We start from the raw sequence: 21,696 nt of genomic DNA, 5'->3' as shown, positions 1-21,696 counted from the left end.
GAGCACAGCTCTCTAGATCTCCCAAGAAGCCAAGATGTGGTGGGGCCAGAGCGGCTGGGCAAACTTGCTTCCTGAGGGGCTGCTCACCTCATCTCCCCAATGTTCCAGAACACAGGAGCCTTCACAGCTGCATAAGGACAGGCATTCAGTCTCAGAGACAAGAAGGAATTCACAGTGACCAGGCTTTCCTTCTCTGTGAACTGTGGTGACGGTTTTAATGTACATTTGGCTAAAATTAGGATCATTTCTGTTGATTCTGGGTTTACCTAACTGAGTTCAGCACCACGAGGAAGTTTAAATTGGCTTGCAGTCTGGAGGCATATGGAAGACTGGAGAGAACTGATGTGTGAGCAGGCACAGGTCTGGAATCAGAGACTCATTCAGGAAGCCCAAGATTAATGCCTAGGGTATATCAGTGCATGAGAAATCTACCCGCCAAGCAACACACCCCAAGAAAGACACATAGAACATCTCAGACGTAAAGCATATGTTTATGACTGAAAAATGGGGACCATAAGACCATTTTATTACTTATGGGGTCTCTTAAAAACATAGTTTAAAAATCTTGGAGCAAAGTCTAAAGATCTGAAAGACGCAGGAGGCGGGGTCTCCCTGCCAATAGTCACGTGCACACGGTGACTGTCGCCCGTCTCTGTCTTCTGTGTGGGATTGCATTCTCCAGGAAGAGGAGCCTGCGCATGCCAAGCTGGGAAGGTGGGAGACGAAAGTGCAGAGTACAGCATGCAACCAGTGTTTGTTCAGCAATGCACACATACAAACACACGCATCCATTTCTTTCTCTATTTATTTACTCTACGTACATATTTGTTGATATGAAATATATTTAGAAACATATTTATAAATTAAATGCCATCTCCATTTTGATTACGTCAGAAAATTCGGAAGTCATGTAAGTTAGATGACATCTGAATTTTCTGGTAAGGTCAAACAATATTTAAAAATGAATGAGGCTTTCTATTTATGGAATGGCAAAAAAAGGGGGAATTTATAAAACTCTAACTCCTCTATGAAAAGGCTGGAGAACTGGTAAAATGATCAAAATAAAGTTTTTCAGAGTTCTGAAAATGAACTAATGGCTTATAAGAATTTGGAGAGAATGTATTCAAGCAAAACAGATGAATGTTGGTGAAATGCCCCTTAGCTCCTTTCTCTGGCTCCTCCAAATCCCTTCAAAGCTGTGAAGACACCTCGTTGTTGACTTACTGAAAAAACTGCACATGTAGGGACAGCCTTTATCTGAGCAGTCCCAAGAGCTCACTCTGTGTGAACAGTCCTGAAGGCTGAGGTGTGACACTGGCTTCATATCTAATATACACCAGGCCCTGGGTTGGAGTCCACCACTGAAAAACAGAGCAAGGTTGCACAAATAGATTTACTGGCAGGGTTATTTAGTCAAAGCAGCCAGCGGCAACTGTTTGACAGCTGTTGGCGGCCTGTGCTGAGGTTAGCGGTGGGAGTCAAGGCTGTTTTAGAACATAATAATAAAGGCTGAAGAGATGGCTCAGTGGTCAACAGCTCCGGCTGTTTTTCCATAACACCCAGGTTCAATTCCCAGTATCCCAGCACATGGCATCTGACACCCATCTGTAATTCCAGTTCCAGGAAATCTGGCCACCCTTCAGGCCCACATGGGCACCAGGCACAAATGCAGCGCACACACATAAGTGCCAGCAAAACAGACATACATATAAAATAAGTAAATCTTTAAACATTTTTTCTTTAAACTTAAAATGAAAAATCGGAGGAGGACATACCCACAGACCTTTGAAAAAGCGTGACACGCTCTTAAGAATTAGGAGGACTCACCTAGAAAGACTCTGACCTCTCACCTGTGGCCAGCTTGGAGCCTCTGCTTAAGAAGCAAAGCAGGACAGAGTTGTAACTGCCTTTTAGGTTACTCTGAAGGTGACGTCTATATCAGGTCACACAGAGGGGAAATGGGCCTTCCCGACAGTCATGGGAGTTATGGAGTTAGCTGCTATGTGGGTACTGAGCTTCAACTCTGCAAGAACAGTCAGTGCTCTTAACTATTGAGCCATCTCCCCAGCCTTTCTGTGGGGGAAAAATACCTTAAAGGTAGATACTTTTCTTTGTCTTTACAGGCTAGAACTTCTTACTAGACCCCTGACTGGCATTAATAAAGTTTCATTTGAGGACAGTTTGACTCAGTGACTCTTTTTCTCAAATCTCCTCTCCTCTACCTCTCTAAAACCTAGTATCTGGTGCTGCAACCTGGGAGAGAAGTATTATTGAGAAGAATTGGCCCACGGAGCTCCTTCAGCCAGAGAAGCAGGCTGCTCTCCCTGCCTGCAACAGAAACTCTAGAGCTAGCCTTGCCCCTGCGTTTCCTCTACCTGCTGATGCCTTTTCTCTGCCTCAGTGTAGTGTAAGTAGCCTGGCCAGTACCGTATTGTGCCTGGTGCCCAGGGAGGCCATTGGATACCCTGGAACTATAATCTCAGATGGTTGTGAGTCACCATGAAGCTCAAAATCTTGACTGCGGTACCATCTCATCTCTGTAGCCTTAAAAAACAACTTTTTTTTTTTTTTTTTTTTGAGACAGGGTTTCTCTGTGTAGTTGTGGCTGTACTGGACTCGCTTTGTAGACCAGGCTGGCCTCATATTTACAGGGATCTGCCTGCTTCCTGAGTGCTGGGATTACAGGCATGTGCCACCTCTCCTGGCTTAGAGTATAATTCATAATGAACCAGTTCTTATATATTATGGCTGTGATGGTCAAACATCTTAGAGAACACTCTAAAAATCAAGCTGACAGGTCAGTATTGATCCAGGGTGGGTGCAACTCAGTGAAGGCATGGCTGAAAGAAGACATGAGGAAACCTCTCAGGAACCGCAGTTAACTGTGAGCAAAGAAAAGCAGAATAGACACACAGTGATTTGGAAAGAGCTGCACTGAACCAGGTAAGAGACACAGAGTCTAGTGTGGACCTACAGGGCATATTTAAGAAAGTGTCTCTCGAGCAAACTGACTGAAACCAAGTTAACAGATTTCACTGACAGGGATGCTTGTCTCTTCAAAACACCTCATTGTAAAGTGAGATAGTTATAAACTTCTACTTGACTTTAAAGCCACTAAAAGCTCCTCTTGGTCTTAAGCAAATCACCAGATCATCTTGAATTCCTTCAAGTTGAAAATGGTCTTCAGAGAAGGTAAAGGGCAACCATCCTATGCGTCGCAATGACACTCCTTTGCAGTTTTATTACCTCAGGGTCCTGGAACAGGCCCTTTGAAGGGGTCAGGTTTTCGCTGTCATTTTTATCTAGCAGCTTCTGCACTGTCTGGTCGTGTACGTTCTTTAGCCGCAGCCGTGGAGCACAGTCAACACAGCAGGGAGCTACACGACCCTGAGCTTCTAGGGATCAATTCTGGCATCCTCCTTTCCTAGGCCCACAGGATACTCAAAAGGAGCATGAACAACTTACTTTCTTGATTTGGTAGGCTCCAACTACAACCAAAATATCTTGGCTCTTGTTCTCAACAGAATTCTGCTAAGTATAGTCGTTAGAATGATGAACTCTGTATATCGGAGGGGTACTATTATTTTTTTCTAGTAAAACAATATGACAACAGAAAGTCTCATGGGTTTTTTTTCTAATAGTATGAATTCCATTACATAAAATACGTATTTAGAATCTTGTCTATACTTGGAAAATGTTGTATGTTATGTTCAGGATATCCTGAAACTCACATTTATATTTTATACAAGTACATACTCTGATCACTGTTTATGTGCTGAGAAAGATATTCTTTAAAAAAAAAAGTATGTATTGCACATACAAGATAAATTTGAGTACAGGCATACATGTGCCATGACATACATGTGGAGGTCAGAGGACAACTTTCTGAAGCTGGTTCCCTCTTCTACCATGGATCTGGGGATGAAACATGTTGTCAAACTTGCAGAGCGAGCACTTCTACCCGCTGAGTACAGCCCAAGGTAGAACTGCTTGCAAACTGTATGGATTCTTCACCTGTCAATAAACAGCTGATCAGCCTATTGCTGAAGCAGGAAATAGGAGGGAAGAGTTCCGGCATAGAGTGAATGCTGGGATAGAGTGAAGCATGTGGGAGATTCACCCCTGGGTTCTACAGAAGTCGGATATATGAAACTGAGCAGAGGCAACCAGCCATGTTGCAGAGCTAAGAATAGAATAAACAGGACATTAGTTATGAACAAGTCAGGGAACATGCCTCGCTAGGTTGGCCTAGGCTTTTGTAAATGCATTTAAGGCTCTGAGTCGTTATTTCAGGAGCTGGGGTGCAGGAGGAAAACATGCATTTATGCAGGGTAAATGCTCATATTTTATAACAACACACAGTAAGTATGAAAACACCATGACAAGAAGTATTATTCCACTTTATTTAAGCAGTAATAATTAGAAACGAATATCCAACAGGAAATTGTTTTTAAAAAGATCACAGAACCCCATTCTCTGCTAAACCACACCGTGGAACTCTGAACTGTTACAAACACTGTGCCAAGTATTTAAAGACATGTGGCGGTGCCACTTACTACCCCGTGTTCCCTAGCAGCTCTCCATCACCATCCTTCCCATTATTTCTCCCATCCTCTCACTCAGCCTCTCTTTGCTCATTCTGTGCTTGTACAAAATTGTACGCGGAGATCTTGACTGGAAGAGACTTCAGCAACCTAGCACACCACGGCAGTTACCACCAGCCAGCATGCTCGCGCTCCTCTCCGGCCACAAGAGCTGAAGCTTCCCCGTGTAGACGCACCTTCAGCTGAGCACCGGATCTACCTCTGTGTGCCCACAGGGAGCCGCACGTGATCACGACACAGGACGGTGCATTCACTGAGGAGCCTTATGAACTATTCCAAATCACCAGTCTTGAACAGGAATGGATTTGTCCTCTATACAAGCTGCAGGAGAGATAAACATAGTGTCTGAAAATTAACAATGTAATCAACCCCGTGCAAAAGAAAATAAAAATCTAAAATGAGTTAAATATTCTTCTTGGGGAAAATGAAAGGAATGGCCTGAACTGAAATGTAAAAGCTAAGAATAGAACTAAACAGAAATCTAGAAAACACATAAAAAAACAAAATCACATAAAAAACAAAAACCAAACATACTATATTGAGTTTTTACTCCTAGTACTCAGGAGGCAAAAGCAGGTGCACCTCTGTGAGTTCTACACAGCAAGCTCCAGTACAGCCAGGACTACATAGAAATATCTGATTCAACAACAACAACAACAACAACAAAAAAAAAAACAAAAACAAAAAAAAACCCAAACTATATATATATATATATTACATTAACAGCAATAGAGTTGAATGGAAATATAAGAACATCTTTATGATTACATCAAAAAGTTCACAGGCATGGAGGCTGGAGAATTGATTCAGTGATAAAAACACTTGTTCTTGATAGAGGACCCAGGTTTGATTCCTACCACCCACACAGCAGCTCACAACCACATGTAACTCCAGTTCCAGAGGATCCAACATCCTCTTCTGACCTCTATGAGCACCAGGCATGAGTGTGGTACAGACATACATTCAAGCAAACACTTATGCACATTAAAAACAACAACACAAACTCACAGATATAAAAGACAACATTGTTAAGCTGTCACTACTGCCCAAAGCAATTTACATGTTCAATGAAATCACTATAAAGTTAAAATTAGATATTTGGGAGGGAGAGAAGGAGAAAGGAAAGAAAGAAAAAAGTAAGAAGTTTCCTAAAAATTCACGTATAGAATCTATGAGACCCTGAATAACCAAAACATCAGAAAAGAATAACGCATAGCAAGACCCTGCCTAAAAAACAAACAAACAAACAAACAAACCAGAAAGAAAAAGATAGCCTACAAAATGGCAAAAGACCTAATGTTCTTGACAAAGAAATATATAAAAGCAATGCAAAAGGAAAATTAGGTGGACAGAAACCTTGTTAAAAGAAAGTAAAAAGTAAGCCAGGTACATACACCTTTAATCCCAGCACTCAGGAGGCAGAGGCAGGTAGATCTCTGTGAGTTCAAGGACAGCCTGGTGTACAAAGCAAGGCTAGGACAGCCAAGGCTACACAGAGAAACCTTGTCTTGAAACCCCAGAAAAAAAAGTAAAAAGTATTACATTAAGGAAATTGAAGGGCATAGGCCCAAAGATGCCGTATTTCATGCAAATACAAGTTATAAAATAAGATGCAATTTTTAAATCCACTAAATTAGGAGAAAAATAAAATACAAAGTATTAACAAGTGTGGAACAGATATTCTATAGCTTATAGGAATGTAAAGTATTAAAAGCACTTTAGAGGGGCTGGAGAGATGGCTCAGAGGTTAAGAGCACTGCTTTGCTCTTCCAGAGGTCCTGAGTTCAATTCCCAGCAACCACATGGTGGCTCACAACCATCTGTAATGGACTCTCATGTTCAGGTGTACATGCAGGCAGAACATTGTATACATAATAAAATAAATAACTCTTTAAAAAAAATAAAAGCACTTTAGAAAAACAATGTTACCTTAAACCAATCCATCAATTCTACTCCTTGGTGTAACTGCTACAAATTTATATCAAGGAACGTTTGTAAAGAATTACAGTAACAATGTGCACTAAAAACAAAACAAAACAAACCTGAAAATAAAACATCATTGATACCTAATTCTAACACATTACAGAATAAAGTCCTATTTGAGAGTAGCTGTGGCGCTGCACATCTTTAATCCTCCAGAGGCACAAACAGGTGCATCTCTGTGAGTTCATGGCCAGCAAGTTCCAGGACAGCCAGCACTACAAGGAGACCCTATCTCAATAAGCAAACAGTCAGACAGAACTCAAAATTTAAAAACTGCATGGCAGGCAAATTCAGACAAAGAATCAGGTATACACATATTTTTATTGAGGAAGGAAGGAAAAAAATACTTTCATTTGAAAAGACAGAAAAACCTCTATTGAGGCTGTTATCCCAATTTCAACAGATGATTCAAAGATTAAAAAAAATAGTAGAGTCATTTTTACCTTTTAAGTCTATTTACATGGCTTCTTTTCAGGATCCAAAACCTAATACAGAAAAACAAAAAACAAAAAAAACTCAATGTGATGTTTTTATTCACTAATACCTACTAGGTGAACTGTCCCACATGGTTCTAATAACATCCAACCTAATGGTATTTCACACTACAGAAAGAAAAAAATAATTTTACAGAAATAAGTATTTGGTGTGATTCCTAGTTGCACAGAAATCTTCCCTATTTTAGAGAGAAAAGCATCCTCCCATAAGCACCTCTGGCTTTCTCAGATTCGTCTATGCTCAAGGAGGTTTTGCCACAGGTGGTTTTAGGAGGGTTTTTTACTTTCACATTTATTGAAATTTAATTTTGGAGAGACTATTTCCAACTAATCTATGGAAAAGAATGCAATGACTGTAACTTCACAATAACTTCTCTCATAGCCTAAGAATTTCTGAGACAAGCTATCCAACCAGCCTGACATGACTAACATGTCTGTCAGCCTTGACTCTCGCCTTCTCCTTCTGTGCTTATAACAAGAAGGCTATATTATGCCTTTATTTCCTTTGAGTTGGTTTAAAACAGGAATTAAAAGTTGCTAACTAGAGTGAAGAGATGGCTCAGTGAGTAAAAGTGATTGCTGCCAGGCTCACACATATAATAAGTAAATAAAAAATTTAAATTGCTGGTTATATTGAAGAGTTTAAGAACATTCTAATTCATACTATCAATGAATATTATTTTTTTTCAGCTACAATAAAAAAATTAATTTTCCAACCTAAGTAAATTTAGACTATCCCACAAGGCTACTTTTTCTTAAAAAGTATCTCTTCTTTTCTTTCTTTTTTCTCAAGACATGTTTTTTTTTTTTTTTTGTGTAACCTTGGCTGTCCTGGATTCACTTTGTAGACCACGCTGGCCTTGAACTTACAGACATCTGCTTGCCTCTGCCTACCTAATACTGGAAATAAAGGGGTGCACTATCACCACCCATCATAAAGTATCTTTTCAAATGTCATCCTCAATCCAAACACACTCTTTAAAAAAAAAAAAAAAAAAAAAAAGATTACCACTGTACTTACTTTAGCCAACAGTTCCTGTGTTTCAGGAGTCAGCGGGGCATGAGAAAAATTACAATGCTCACCCTGATAACATTTTGTTCCTGTGTGATAAAACTTGCAAGGATATTCATGTAGCACAGTGTTAAGGAAAATAACAATTGTATTCAATTGGAATGATTCATTATTAATTTAATAACTATTTCCTTAAAGTCTTTCTCGCCAGTAGAATCACTGATTTTCTTTTTTTAAAAAAATGAGACAATAAAGGTCTCATTTTAGAAAGACAACTTTTTCTCCTTCATATATAATCTCATAAAGGGCCACAGGTAAGTTTCACTCAGATGAAAGAAGAGCATTTTAATTACCCTGAGATGTGGTAAATGAAAATCAAATGTGTTTTAATTACCTTCAGACAGGATAAATTAAAGGACAACAGCATGTTTTACAAATCTGGATCCTTCATGCATTAGGTTTATTAATTTATGCAACATTATTATCTAGGAACTCTCAAGTTAGAACATGAAATGTCTATGGTGTATGACAAAAGAGAAATAACTTCTGTGTGACCAATGGTGTTATTACCCTAACTGCCTGTATTTCATGTTTTCATAAAAAGTTTGGTCATTAGAACTCAGGTCTTAAGGTAAGGGAACCTCCATAAAATAGCTCTGCTTTTCTATGTGAACATAGGCTCAATTAGACACCATCACAGCAGAAACTGACATCTGCTGGGCCTGACTAGGTTCTACAAACCTTCCACCACCCATGCAGAGCAGAACAGACCTACACGTGAAAGATTTTCTGAAGGATCCCTTTCCTTCTTATGGAAAAGCATATGCAACATAATCCTTTTGATACTAAGTTGGGCTTCGACAGAATCCCTCTGTTACACTAATAACTATAGTTTACTAAGATGTACCTCTTTAAATGTCCACTTTATACAGAGAGTGCAGGGAATCTTGTGATAAAGGATATTATGCAAATACAGACAGTTCTCGCCTTTGGTGCAATATCCTTGTACATAATACTTACACATTTCCTTTTTCTTCTCTATCTCTGCATCATGATCAAACTTACACTGGTCTCCCTGAGTGTAAGAATAAGCACAAGTCATGTCTCACAATTAGACCTTTGCAACTTAACTCCTACCAAACTTCAAAAGAGCACATGGAAGAGAATCCTAACAAGCTAGCATCATAGCACGACTTAGCCTGCTGACTTTAAAAAAAATCTTATAACATTTTTAATGGAAAGCATCTCTAATAAATTACCTTTAAAAAATAAAGCACTAACTAAGCTTTTTCCAGGAGCAAAGAGTTTTTTTAAAAAAACTTACAGGTATGTTTTTAAAAGACTGGCAAATGGAGACAGCAGTTCTAGCAGACTTCTGTCATAATTACATTGTAGTGTATTTTTGCTTACACACTCTCATACCTTAATACATTTCCTTTCAAGAAAGTATTTGCAAACTTGCTTCCCTTTACGTTCCACCGTGTGCTGATTGATGAAACCTTGACTCATCCTCACACATGGCTGCTTATCTTTAGGCTCAGCAGCCTTCAATACAAAAGAACAAACAGGAGAGAAAGAAAATTAAATATTTCACTGTTTTAAAAAATTGTTCTAAACTACTTTTAATACATTGGAATGTGTCTCTTCTAGCTGGGCATGGTGACCAATGCATCATCTCAGCATTCCAAGGTGGGAGCAGGGCTACAAATTCAAGTTCAAGGCCACTCTGGGCTACACAGAAGACCCTGGCTCAAAAGTGTCTCTTGTAAAAGGGCCTTAAGGAGCTAGACTCTGGCATTTCAGTTTAGAAAATGAGTGTTCATCAGTTTCAACAGCATTCAACCACTGAATGCTAGTGTTGGTAAAACCTGATTATCTCACTGTACTTTGGCCTTATTAAAAAAAAAAAATGAATACAAGAAAACTAAAATATGAACTAATTAAAAAATATTAAAATATATTACTTGTAATAAAATGAAGTCCAAAACAGAAAAAGTTATTGAAATAAAGCTGGGAATTATGATTAACAAGAAGCAGTGAAAAAATCTCTAGCTCCAATGATACATTTTTACAGTTTAATATTGAAAAAAGAAATGAGAATCTCAAGATCTATTTTAGCTCTTTAGAAACAAAAACTATTTTTAATGTGTTAACTCGTGACAGAGCTTATAGTTTCTGCATGCCTAAGTAGTAAACGTTTTTAAATATGGTGTATGCAATTAAGGAGCTAACATGACTCCTAGTCACCAGCTTTGCAAGAATATCAAGTTATGGATTTTATTAAAACCATAAAAATCATACATGTATCTCAGATCAAATCTTTGGTTTTTAATGATTCTGCTAAGAGAGTCTAACACAGGTTTAGAACTTGCTCTTCATGGAGAAGGGCTGTCAGTTCTGTGTGAAGAATCCTTTGAGTCAATGTAAAGACACAGAAGAGTGGTTAGGAAACAAGGTGCAGTCATGGCTTGGCCCAGGGTGGAGACAGGCAACCATCTCAACTCCGACTTCAGATTCCCCCCTTGTAAAATACGGAAAAAGGGACAGATTTTGTTGAAGTTATTTCAGTCTTTAGTATTTGGAATCCCCCCCACATACACTTTTGATAAGGGATCTCACTGTTAGCCAGGTCAGTCTTGAACTCCTGCTTCCAATCCTAAGCAGCTGGGACTACAAGGCACTCACAACCATGCTCAGCTAATACTTGGTATTTCTAAAAATTTAATCTTCCCAAACTATTAGCCTGCATCTAAGCAGAATAAGAAGCTTGCCATTCAGTTTAAGTCTTCAAAAAAGCACAGTCTAGAAACGCCCTTTCCTGTCCTATGCTGAAGCATATCTGCATATTAAGGAAGAACAGTTATAAAGCAAAATCACAGGAGCAGGACTGGAAAATTTGGTAAGGCCATTGCTCAGAATAGCTGTTTTTAATTTCTGGAAGGAATCAACTCAAAGGCTGAGGGCCTGCAATGTACACACTGTGCAGGGCCTTTCAACGGTCTCTAAAGCTATTTCCTTCTGCCTCCCAGTTTTCTACAGTTAGTGATGGCACAACACTCAGAGACCAGAAGAACGGTGCACCTGTATTCTGGGCCAATGGGGGGATCGCTGAGGCTGAAACTGGGTGCCGGCAGCCAGTACTGAGAAGGCAGGGAGTGCAAATGAAGGGGAGAACACAGTCACCGGCAGGCACAGGTCTCCATAAAACCCTGACCTGCGGGGCCTCCTGCCTCCCCATGTCCACAAGCACTTCTTGAAACTGCAGTGGAAGACAGCAACCCTGAAGCACAAGCATCCTCCTACAAGCCCAACTCTTGTACCTTTTCTTGGGAGCCACTGTTCTTCAGCAAGGCACCTGACCCTTTATATCCAGTGCCAGGCCACTTTCGCTTCATTTTCTTCTGTTTAACTTTCTTGTGACCAGCTTTAGATTTTTTATTTTTTTGTTTGACAGCTAAAAACAAGCAAGTTCATTTTTAAAATTAGCATAAAGGTACAACATCAGTTTAACCTTCAGAAATACGCCTCATAATACTTCAGGGACAATCGGACGCCCAGTGAAGGAAAGCTGGTGTAACAGCGACCTGACTTTCTAGAAGCTTTGTTAGTAAGAGGCAAAAAGAGACTTCTAACATCCCAATTTCAAACACATTGTCTTTGAAAAGTAGTGTTGGATGGGAGAGAAGCAAGATAATTAATTAAATCAATCTTGCAGGCCACGGGCCAGAGCATTTTGAAGACAACAGCAATTGACTGGTCAAATCGGAACTGCCACAGCTTTACAAGAGAAGACAAAAAACTAGAGGTTCAGAATGACCACATATGTTATAGATTCTTCACTGAAAACACGTCATAAAGCTGAGGATGGTGGTGCATGCTTGAGTGCTAGCTAGTTTTTTGTCATCTTGACACAAACTACAATTATCTGGGAAGAGGCACCTCATCTGGTAAGATAACTCCATCAGATCGCTTGCAGATAAGTCTGTAGGGCATGTTCTCTATTAATAACTGAAGTGGGAGGGCCCAGCTCACTGGGGGAAGTGCCATCCTGGACAGGTTGACCTGGATGGTACGAGAAAGCCATAGGGACCAAGCCAGTGAGCAGTTCCTCCATGGTCTCTGCTTCATTTCCTGCCTCTAGGTCTCTGCTGTGTCTTCTTTCAGCAACAGACTGTTCACTACCTGCAAGTTTATAATGTGATATAAACCCTTTCTTCCTCAAGTTGTTGTCATGGTTTTATCATAGCAATATACGGCAAACTAGGACAACTGTAAGCCTGGACCGAGGACACTGAGGTTGGAGGATCAGAAGTTCACGGCCATCTTCAGATACATAGCAAGTTTTAGACTATCTAGGCTACATGAGACTACCCATCTCAACATATCACAAACCCTCACACAGAAAGAAAACATTCCACATATACTAAGTTTACCCATAGTTGTATTTTGAACAGAAGAAACACCTGGAGGAAAGAATTTACGGAAAGAATTTAATTTATACTGGGTGGTGGCATATGCCTTTAATCCCAGAGCTGGGGTGGAGGTGGGGGTAGTCAGGAGGATCTCTGAGTTTGAAGCCAGCCTGGTCCACAGAGCAAGTTCCACAACAGCCAGGGCTACACAGAGAAACCCTGCCTCAAAAACAAAACAAAAATAAAAAAGAATTTCATGTGCCTTCATATGTATGACCAAATCCCATTTTAGTAATTTAAAATAATACATTTCAATGTAGAAGATAAAAATGAAAAAAAAAAAAACATTTAAAAAGAAATACATTTCTATCAGGAGATATGGTTCTGTGGTGGACTATTTCCTTAATATACATGAGGCTGGGGTGATCAGTCCTCAGCACTTAAAAACATATGGACACAGACATATACAATCATCCGGGCAGTCAACTCTTTAAACAAGAGTCATACGAGCGGGCAGCCTATCTTTTGTACATGCAGAAGTCGGGATTCAGACTTCTTCTTTGATAACTCACTAGCAGCTGCCTATTGTCTCCTACAGAACGAGCATTTATATATCAAGCAACCAAGTCTCAGCTGATGTCTTACATCAAGCATAAAGAACCACAAACGTCACCCTTTCATCATAAGATAAAGAGGTGAGACGCATTTGTCCAAAACAGACAACCATGACAAGTTCTGCAGATTAGCACTTACTCTGCTGGGTACCTTCTGCTCCCTCTTTCTTCACAGATTCTTCAGGAGGCAGTGAGGGTTGAGCAGCATTTGCCATTTCTTTGGCATGTATGTACTGTTGAAGCTCTTTGTCAAAATTATCTTCTGATTCTTGACTGCATATCTCACCATCACTGTATGGGTCATAGTCCTTACTTCTTGACTTTTTACGTGGCAAGCTCTTTGGCAATGTTGTAGAGTTTCCATGATGTTTAAACTAAGTAAAGATGAAAACTGAAAGTCTCAAAACTGAAGATTCAAAGTACACACACACATGAGCGTGCACACACACACACACACACACACAATACTGGCCATTAATTGACCTTTGCTGCATTTGTATGATGGGTATATTGGTTTCATATAGCATTTTTTATATATTTTTTTAAACACCTGAAGTTTTTGCAGAATTAAAAATGGGCTGGAGAAATGGCTCAGTGGTTAGGAGCACATAGTGTTCTTCCAGGGACCCAAGTTTGGTCCCCAGCACTGTGTCCAATAGCTCACAATAACTCCAGCTCCAGAAGAATCTGATGCTTCTAGCCTTGAAGGGCACCAGCACTCAAGTACACACACACACACACACACACACACACACACACACACACACACACGCACACCAAAACAAAAAAACCAGTAAGTATAAATTTTAAAACACAGACACAAAAGCAAAACCAACCAACCAACCAACCAACCAACCAACCAACCAACCAACCAACCAACCAACCACAGACAGGCCTAGGAAGATGGCTTAGTTAGTCAAGCATCTGCAGGCATGAGAACAAGGTCAGGTCCCTAGTACCATAGCTGGTTGTGGTGGCCTCATCCGTGTCCCTAGGAGACAGAACTAGGTGAATGGAGATAGACAGATCCTTGCAGTTCATTGGAAAGCAAACCTAAGTGCATCAATGAACTCAAGGTTCAGAGAAAGACTGGTCTCAAAAGAAAGCAAAGAACAACCAAGGAAGACATTGAACATCAACCTTTGGCCTCTACATGTATACATACACATGTACATATACACACACACAGAAAACAAAACAACAAAACCCAAAACAAATAAACTACAGTGACATATTTATCTTTAAACATAATTTGAAGGTTCTGAATTTGAAAAAAAAAAAATATTTACAGGTCTGTAATCTCAGCATGCGAGAAATGAAGGTAAGAGCATCAAGTCCAAGGAGAACCTCAATTACACAGCTCAAGGACATCCCAGAACACATGAAATCCTGTCTTAAAAATTATTTTTATAAGCTTTGATTAAGATGTCTATATTTAGCAACATGGGTATATCAATTATGTAATTATGATAAACATGTATAATGCATTTTAAAGAAAAGGTTTTTTGCTTTTTCGTTTTACTGAGAAAGGTTCTTGCTATACAGCCCAGCCTGGCCTCAAACTCATGGCAATCCTCTCTTCTCAACCTCTCAATCACAGGAGTGAGGCATCAGAGCGTTTTTCCTTTAGCTACCTGTTTTTATAAATTAAGTTCTACGGGAACCCAGTAATGCCCATCGATTTATAAGCTGTTTCTGTTCTGCTTAGTTGTGACAAAGATTACAAGGCACAAAGTCATCAAGATTCACTAAATGATGCTTTAAAAAAAAGGTTAGCCTACTCCTATCAATAGACTATGGATTTATGGTCTCTAATTTTATTTAGAAGGCAGAGAGGTATATTAGAATGTAAGACTTTGCAAAGAAAAATTAAGGGGCACTTGAGACCAAAAATAGCTCTGAAAGCAAAGGGCTATTTTACAAGCACATAACCTGACTTTAAGGCACAGAACCAACATTTTTTTTTTTAAAAAAGCAGGACATAGAGACAAGAGAATCCCTGGAGCCAACCTGCTAGCAAGACTAGCCCATTTGGTGAGTTCCAGGTGAGTAAGAGACCTTGTCTCAATAAATATATCTATTATATACACACACACATATAGGTGAATGGTGCCTCAAGAGCAACATCCAAGGTTGTCCTCTGGTGCTTTCATGAATGCATATACACACAGGGACACACAACCTCACACACATGAGCTCCTTCCTGCCAATACTCACACATAATCACATACACAAACTGCTTAGAAAGAATTAAGACAAAGACTATACAATAGTCTAAAGATTCCAATTCCCCTCTAAATAATCTATAAATTTCACATATTTGCAATGGAATCCTACTGGGCGTTTCTGTGGTCCCAGATAAACAGACTCTAAATTTGCATGGATGGGCCTATGTCTAAGAATAGCGACCGCAAATCTAGTGTGCTAGTGCACACCTTCAACCCCAGCACTCTAGTACTCTGCCCAGAGAGGCAGAATCAGGTGGATTCCTGAATTCAAGGCTAGCCTGGAATACAAAGAGGATAGCCAGGGCTACACAGAGAACAAGAACAGATAGTTGAGAAAACTGAACACTTGATTTTAACAAAAGTGACAAAGTAAAACCACAGGGACAAGACAGCCCCTTTTTGATAAATTAATAGTCCTAGAACAATCAGGTAGGATATAATAAATAAATGAAGAAATGGGTTGCCTGCGCCCCATAGAGATTATAAATTTCAATGTGAAAAGGCAAAATAAAGCTTTAGAAAGTAATGTAAGAAAATATGCTCATCAATACACAAAGGATACATAAGAACATATTCTTAAAACCAACTACCTTAAAACTGTGACATTTATAAAAAATATCACTGGATGGAAAGAAAACTAAAATAAGCAGGTATCTACAACACATAACATAAAAAATGATGATCAAAAACTACTCCTAAAGAACTATAAATTAAGAAAACAACAACAACAAAATGTAATCTCAGTGAAGGAAAAGCAGATGGAAAGACTTGAACAACGTCAAGTAAACAAACCTACAGGGAACCAGTAACACTCGTGAAAACAAGACTGGGATGTCCTGGCATCCTCCTCAGACAGAGCAATAGACAGTGTCTTTCTCATCCATGGTGCTGGAATAGAAGCTTGTACAACACTTTCTAACACAGTTAAGTAGCAACAGAAGGCAAGGCTGCTCATGCATGAGGACCCAGCAGGGCAATGCAGAGTGCATGCGAAGGACGCAAGTCAAAGAATGCCATAGCACAGCTAATGAAAGCAAGCCTAGTGCCCACCTACAATAGGACACCCCGTGTTCCCATGATGAACCACTGTGCTGCAATAAAGAGGAACGAGCACACACTAGGTTTACGAACTTTAAACCGTACCCTTAAGGATGACCACACAAGCAGTAAGACTGTAAAGAACAAGGAAGGTATCAGTCCCCCAGTTAGAAATGCTCATCTCAGGGGCTAACATGGAGGAAGGAGACAGCAATACTTTCTTTTGACCTGAAGTGCTGACCTGAGTACCCTACTAAATTGGCCATAACCCTACATATATATTCGTACAAGTGGCTGAAGAGCCTGGATTGAAGCAACTCTACTTGCGGTATCCATCTTTTCATATAACTTTCTTGGAAATTACTTAAGAATACAATATGCTGTCTGTCTATCTGCTATGGGAATAGTACTGTGGGCACAGAACTGTGGGCATGAAGGACTGAGGCGTGTATGGCTACCCCTGTGAGATAATAAAACTGCAGCTTCTGGACATCAGCCTCAGCTTTGTTTTATTTTGTTGTCTGTTTTTTGTTGAGACAAGATTTCTCTGTGTAGCCTGGGCTATCCTAGACTCACTCTGTAGACCAGGCTGGCCTCGAACTCACAGAGATCACCCTGCCTCTGCCTCCTTGAGTGCTGGGATTACAAGTGTTAGCCTCAGTTCTTATCCACAGCAGTTACATGGGAGCTCAGAGCCTTCCCTAGGAGACGAAGGTATGTCAGCTGTATTTTCTCTCCTAGATCTCTTTAAAAAGCTGATTTGTGCGTTACAAGTTTCATTGCCAATATGAACTATGTTAACATTTACTGCTTCCCCAAAACTTTTCAAAAGAAAGAGTAGATACTGACTTTGTGATGGACTGAACTTGAGTCTCCCCCTCTCCCCCAACCTAAATTCTTACGCAGTCTTAATCCTTAATATTTCAGGTTGTGGCCTATTTGGAAATCAGGCCATTGTGGATAAGGTCAGAATGTTTCCCAGCCACGGAAAGCCAAAAAGCAGCAGACAGGTCTGGAACAGATCCTTCCTCACACATCCCAGAAGGAACAACCTTGCCAGCACCTTGCTGTCAGATTCTGTTCCAGTCCCACACTGCAAGAGAATGCATTTGTGCTGCATCCTGGCAAGGCAGTCCCGACACATTAATCTGGGTTTTAATCAGTCATTACTAAGGCAAGTAATGAAGTTGGCAAGTCAGACCTTAAATTTTACATCTCATTTGACAGGAAAGAAGCTTTTCAAAAACAGTTTACAATTCATTTCAAAAACGGGAAAACTGATCTTGTTACAGTACTGGCACACTCTCCATCTTATGGTGGGGGCAAGAAAGTTACTGAAAGGTGAGTTTCCTTGGCCTAAGTAACTGGACCCCACATGCTGAATACAGTGAGACAAACAAGATCCTGCATGCTCTCACGTCCATCCAGAGCCGTCTCAACATGCCAGCTGAATCTTACTTTCTTGGGGATTTTTTCACAGACCCGCTTTACTTCCCATTTGACTTTCTCTGTCTGCGTTTCTTCAACTTCAGTACCATCTACTTCATCATCAATTCTGCAGCAAAAACAGCAAATAGCACAAAGGGGTTTATTGCACAGCATTAAAATTCATCACTTGGGTTTGTCTTAAAATAAATTTGAAACTCATAGTCTACTCTAAATATTCTATTAAAAAATCAACATTAATAAAAACAGCAAGGTAGCCAGGTATGGTGGTGGAGCCCTTTAATCCCAACCTCAGGAGGCAGGTGGATCTCTGTGAGTTCGAGGCCAGTACAGCAAGTCCTGGGTTACATAGTAAGACTATCAAAATAACAGTAACAATGATGATGTTGACCAGTAAATGTTAATATACATATGAATAACCCATAAAGCGGAAACTTTATATTACATAATGTTAATGCTTAAGAAGTAGCTTTACATAAATCACCATTCATTCATCATTCCAGTCACTCAGTACATACTAAGTATTCACCACATGCCAGGCTGTGGCCTCAGATCATGAGGAACAACAATGAAAAAGACAAGCTGTTCCTGCCTTCTGAGAGCTTTCTATCTTCTTAGGAGAAAAACAATACAGGTACATATATAAGGAAGTTATACATGTTAAGATTAGATTTGGAATTTTCTAAACAGAAAAGATATGGAAGGATTATAAAAGAGAAGAGTATGTGAATGACCCTTTCACAGGGGTCGGATATTTACATTACAATTCATAATAGTAGAAAAACTATAGCTATGAAGTAGCAACAAAAATAATTTTATGGTTGGGGGTCACCACAACATGAGGAACTGTATTAACAGGTCCCAGCATTAGAAAGGTGGAGAACCACTGATCTAGAACTAAATATGAATCCAGATGAAGAGACAGAGACTATCAGAGCCTGGAGAACTGTGCCTTAAGCCACGCCCAGTCATTCTACACTGCCCTCTCCACTTCAGCACTCCAGTGGGAACCATGATTCTCAGTCCTTCTTCTTGACCCACCCATAAACCAGCTCCAGCAATACTGTGCTGTCCTGTTTCCTCTTCCCCTGTTGCTGCTATTTTTTTAAAAGGATAGGGTCTCACTGTGTAGATGAGGCTAGCCTCAACTCAAATATCCACCGCTTGGCCTACCCAGTACTGGGATTAAAAGTGTGACACCATGCCCCACCGCTTCTTCTTCATCTCCTTGGTTCACTCTTTATCTTTGCAACTCTTAACAAAGCCAGTTCTCACCTTTCTTTTCTCTATAATTTCATTCTTGGTGATGTCTTTCAATCTTCTGGCTTCTATTATCATTTCTATATAAATAATTCCAATATTCTAGTCTCCAACTCCCTACCCATAACAACCTAACAGGCAACTTCCCATTCAACTGATTTACCCGGATACCCACCAAATACCTTGACTATCTTCTTTACAAAATCTGGACTATCCTTATCATTCCACAAATACTTCCTAACTCCTCACTCAACTTTTCATTTACCCCATGGCTTTCATTACCATCTAAAACACTATGTAGCCATGGTCCACCTCAATAATACACAATTCATGAGCATTAGTATTTTTCTGCACTTTATTCATTTACTGTTCTACCACCATCGCCTAGAACGATGTGTCATATGTCAACAGAAGTTGTTTTAAATAAATGCATATTCCCATCAGGGACAAAAAGTCATCCCTGTTTCAAGCAGGAGAAATGGCTTAGGAATTAAGGGCACAAGCTAATCTTCCATGGGACCCAGTTTGGTTCCCATCACTTATACAGTCAACAACTCTCAGCAGCACCCGTTCCATGGGATCCAATGCCCTCTAGCCTCCAAGGGCAATGGACACATGTTGTACAGAGACATACACGCAAGCAAAACATTCACACATCGAAAATAAAAATAAATTAAAAAACATGTTTCAATGCACCGAAAAAAAAATCTACAGTCAAAATCAAAGATAAAATGAGAGAAAGCACAAAAATAGAAAATATTGAATAAGACCTAAAGTCAAAGTGAAAAGCAGACATATGAACAGATACCTTACTTTCATATCATTCTTCACCTATCTTTTGGCAGATCCAAGTGTCTCTTATATATTTCGGCCAAACTTTTGTAAATGGGTATTTTTGTCTAAAATATGTTCAAACTGTTTGCTAATTTTTTATAAATCTTGCTAAATTCTCATACATGTTAAAATTATCATTTTGTTTCTCTTGCTGTTCTTAAATGCATCACCTGCAAGCAGTGTCCATTTCTTCACAGTATCTAGAGGACCCTAATTTACATGAGTAATTCTACTTTAGAAGCTGAGTGATTAATACCAGCACTCAGGGAGGCAAAGGCTGTCAGACTGATATGAGTTCCAGGCCAGCCCGGTCTACAAATCGAGTCCAGGACAGCCAAGGCTACACCGAGAAACGAACCCTGTCTCGAAAAACCAAAAACACCAAAAACAAAAAACAAAACAAAACAAAAAAAAGACCAAAACCAAAACCAAACAAATCTTTAAGGGTGACTGTATGCCTCGATTTTCTCATCTGTAAAATGAGAACATCACTTTCTGCTTAAGGTTGATGTGATGGCTAAATTTCACGTCAAGCACAAAGTGAAGCCCGAGTAGCCCCATTAGGTAATAGTTCCCGCTAAGGTATTTGCCCTTCCCCCTTCAGACAGGGTTTCACTCAGTAGTTGAGACTCCTAAAATCAGCCTGCCTCAGCCTTTCAGTGCTGGGATTAAAGGAAGGCGTGGCATCATGGCCGGCCCAGCGCTGGAAAACTATCTGAAATGAGGGTGGAAAAAACCGCGTTTAGGATGTGTGTCAAGGGCTCCACCGAGGGAAGATGGGAACAGAGAAAACAGGGGTTCAGGAGAGTCGGGGTCTGGAGGCACTTTCAACTCAAAAGACTAAAAAGTGAACGGTTATCTGTACAAGAGTCCTGCACTCTGCACTAGTAAGAGAGTAACAACACGCCTTTCCAATTTAACAGAAATACTAAGCCGGAACAGCGCTTGCTGCTTTATTCTGGGATTTTTTTTTTAGTTCAGGATCACTGGCAGGGCAGTCTCTGTGTACCCTTCAAACTCTCCTGAACCAGGAGTGTCGGCAGAGCCGCCTCTGAGCTCGGTGACAGGAAACGGGTCAGGAGCACGTGCAAGGGGAGCAGCCGGCCCCTGGGGGCACATCTGCCGAGGCTGGAGCCTCCTCCCGCCGCCCGGCCACTGCCCTCGGCCCCGACCTCCAGCCCACTCCCCCTCGCGACCTCCCCGCTCCGGCCTCGGCCCACGCGCCAGCCCAGGCTCGGGGGGCTTCCAGGAGCGAGGGGGCGGAGCCCGGGCGGTGCCCCCGCAAAGGATGAAAACGCGTGGATCACCTTTCCTCAGGGTCGGCGGCCGGTTTTTTGCCGAGGGCCGGATTGGGGGGTTTTGAGAAAAGATTTTCAAAATCCATAACTCAGACGGAGACCCGTCCGTCTCCACGCCGAGCAGCTACTGAGCAACCAAGACAGCGGAGGCTAAGGAAGCCGGGGGCGCGCCGAGGGCCGCAGGCCCCGCCCCCCGCGCGCGCGCGCACGCGCACGGGCTGCTTGGCTCGGTTCCGCAGCAGCCCTGGCCCGCCCTACCACGCAAGCGCAGTCCTCACGAGGGCGCGTTCAGTGTCTGCGCTGCGCACGCGCAGCTCCCTGTGCTTGCCGTGCGCGTTCGCATACCTTAGTGCAGCAATCTAATAGCATTAAAAAAAAAAAAAAAAAAAAATATATATATATATATATATATATATACTAATTTTTAGGATTACAAGAAAAAGTATCATTTGTGTGTGTGTGTGTGTGTGTGT

At 40.7% G+C, this 21,696-nt stretch overlaps 1 protein-coding gene across 1 annotated transcript; it reads right to left on the bottom strand.

Annotated features, from left to right (window-relative positions):
• Positions 1–4,390: 4,390 nt before the first annotated feature.
• Positions 4,391–21,449, bottom strand: Zc3h8 (zinc finger CCCH-type containing 8). Its single transcript, XM_055615033.1, has 9 exons — positions 21,233–21,449; positions 17,844–17,940; positions 13,259–13,493; positions 11,414–11,547; positions 9,516–9,638; positions 9,057–9,168; positions 8,103–8,212; positions 7,031–7,072; positions 4,391–4,925 (listed from the first exon to the last, which is right to left on the bottom strand). The coding sequence occupies exons 1-8, from the start codon at positions 21,307–21,309 to the stop codon at positions 7,040–7,042; spliced, it is 921 nt and encodes a 306-aa protein (XP_055471008.1). The 5' UTR covers positions 21,310–21,449; the 3' UTR covers positions 4,391–4,925; positions 7,031–7,039.
• Between the last annotated feature and the right edge of the window lie 247 nt (positions 21,450–21,696).

The sequence above is a fragment of the Psammomys obesus genome, unplaced genomic scaffold (genome assembly GCF_907164565.1).
Source record: "Psammomys obesus unplaced genomic scaffold, mPsaObe1.curated_primary_1811, whole genome shotgun sequence".
NCBI lineage: Eukaryota > Metazoa > Chordata > Mammalia > Rodentia > Muridae > Psammomys > Psammomys obesus.
This window is presented reverse-complemented; position numbering and strand designations above follow the sequence as displayed.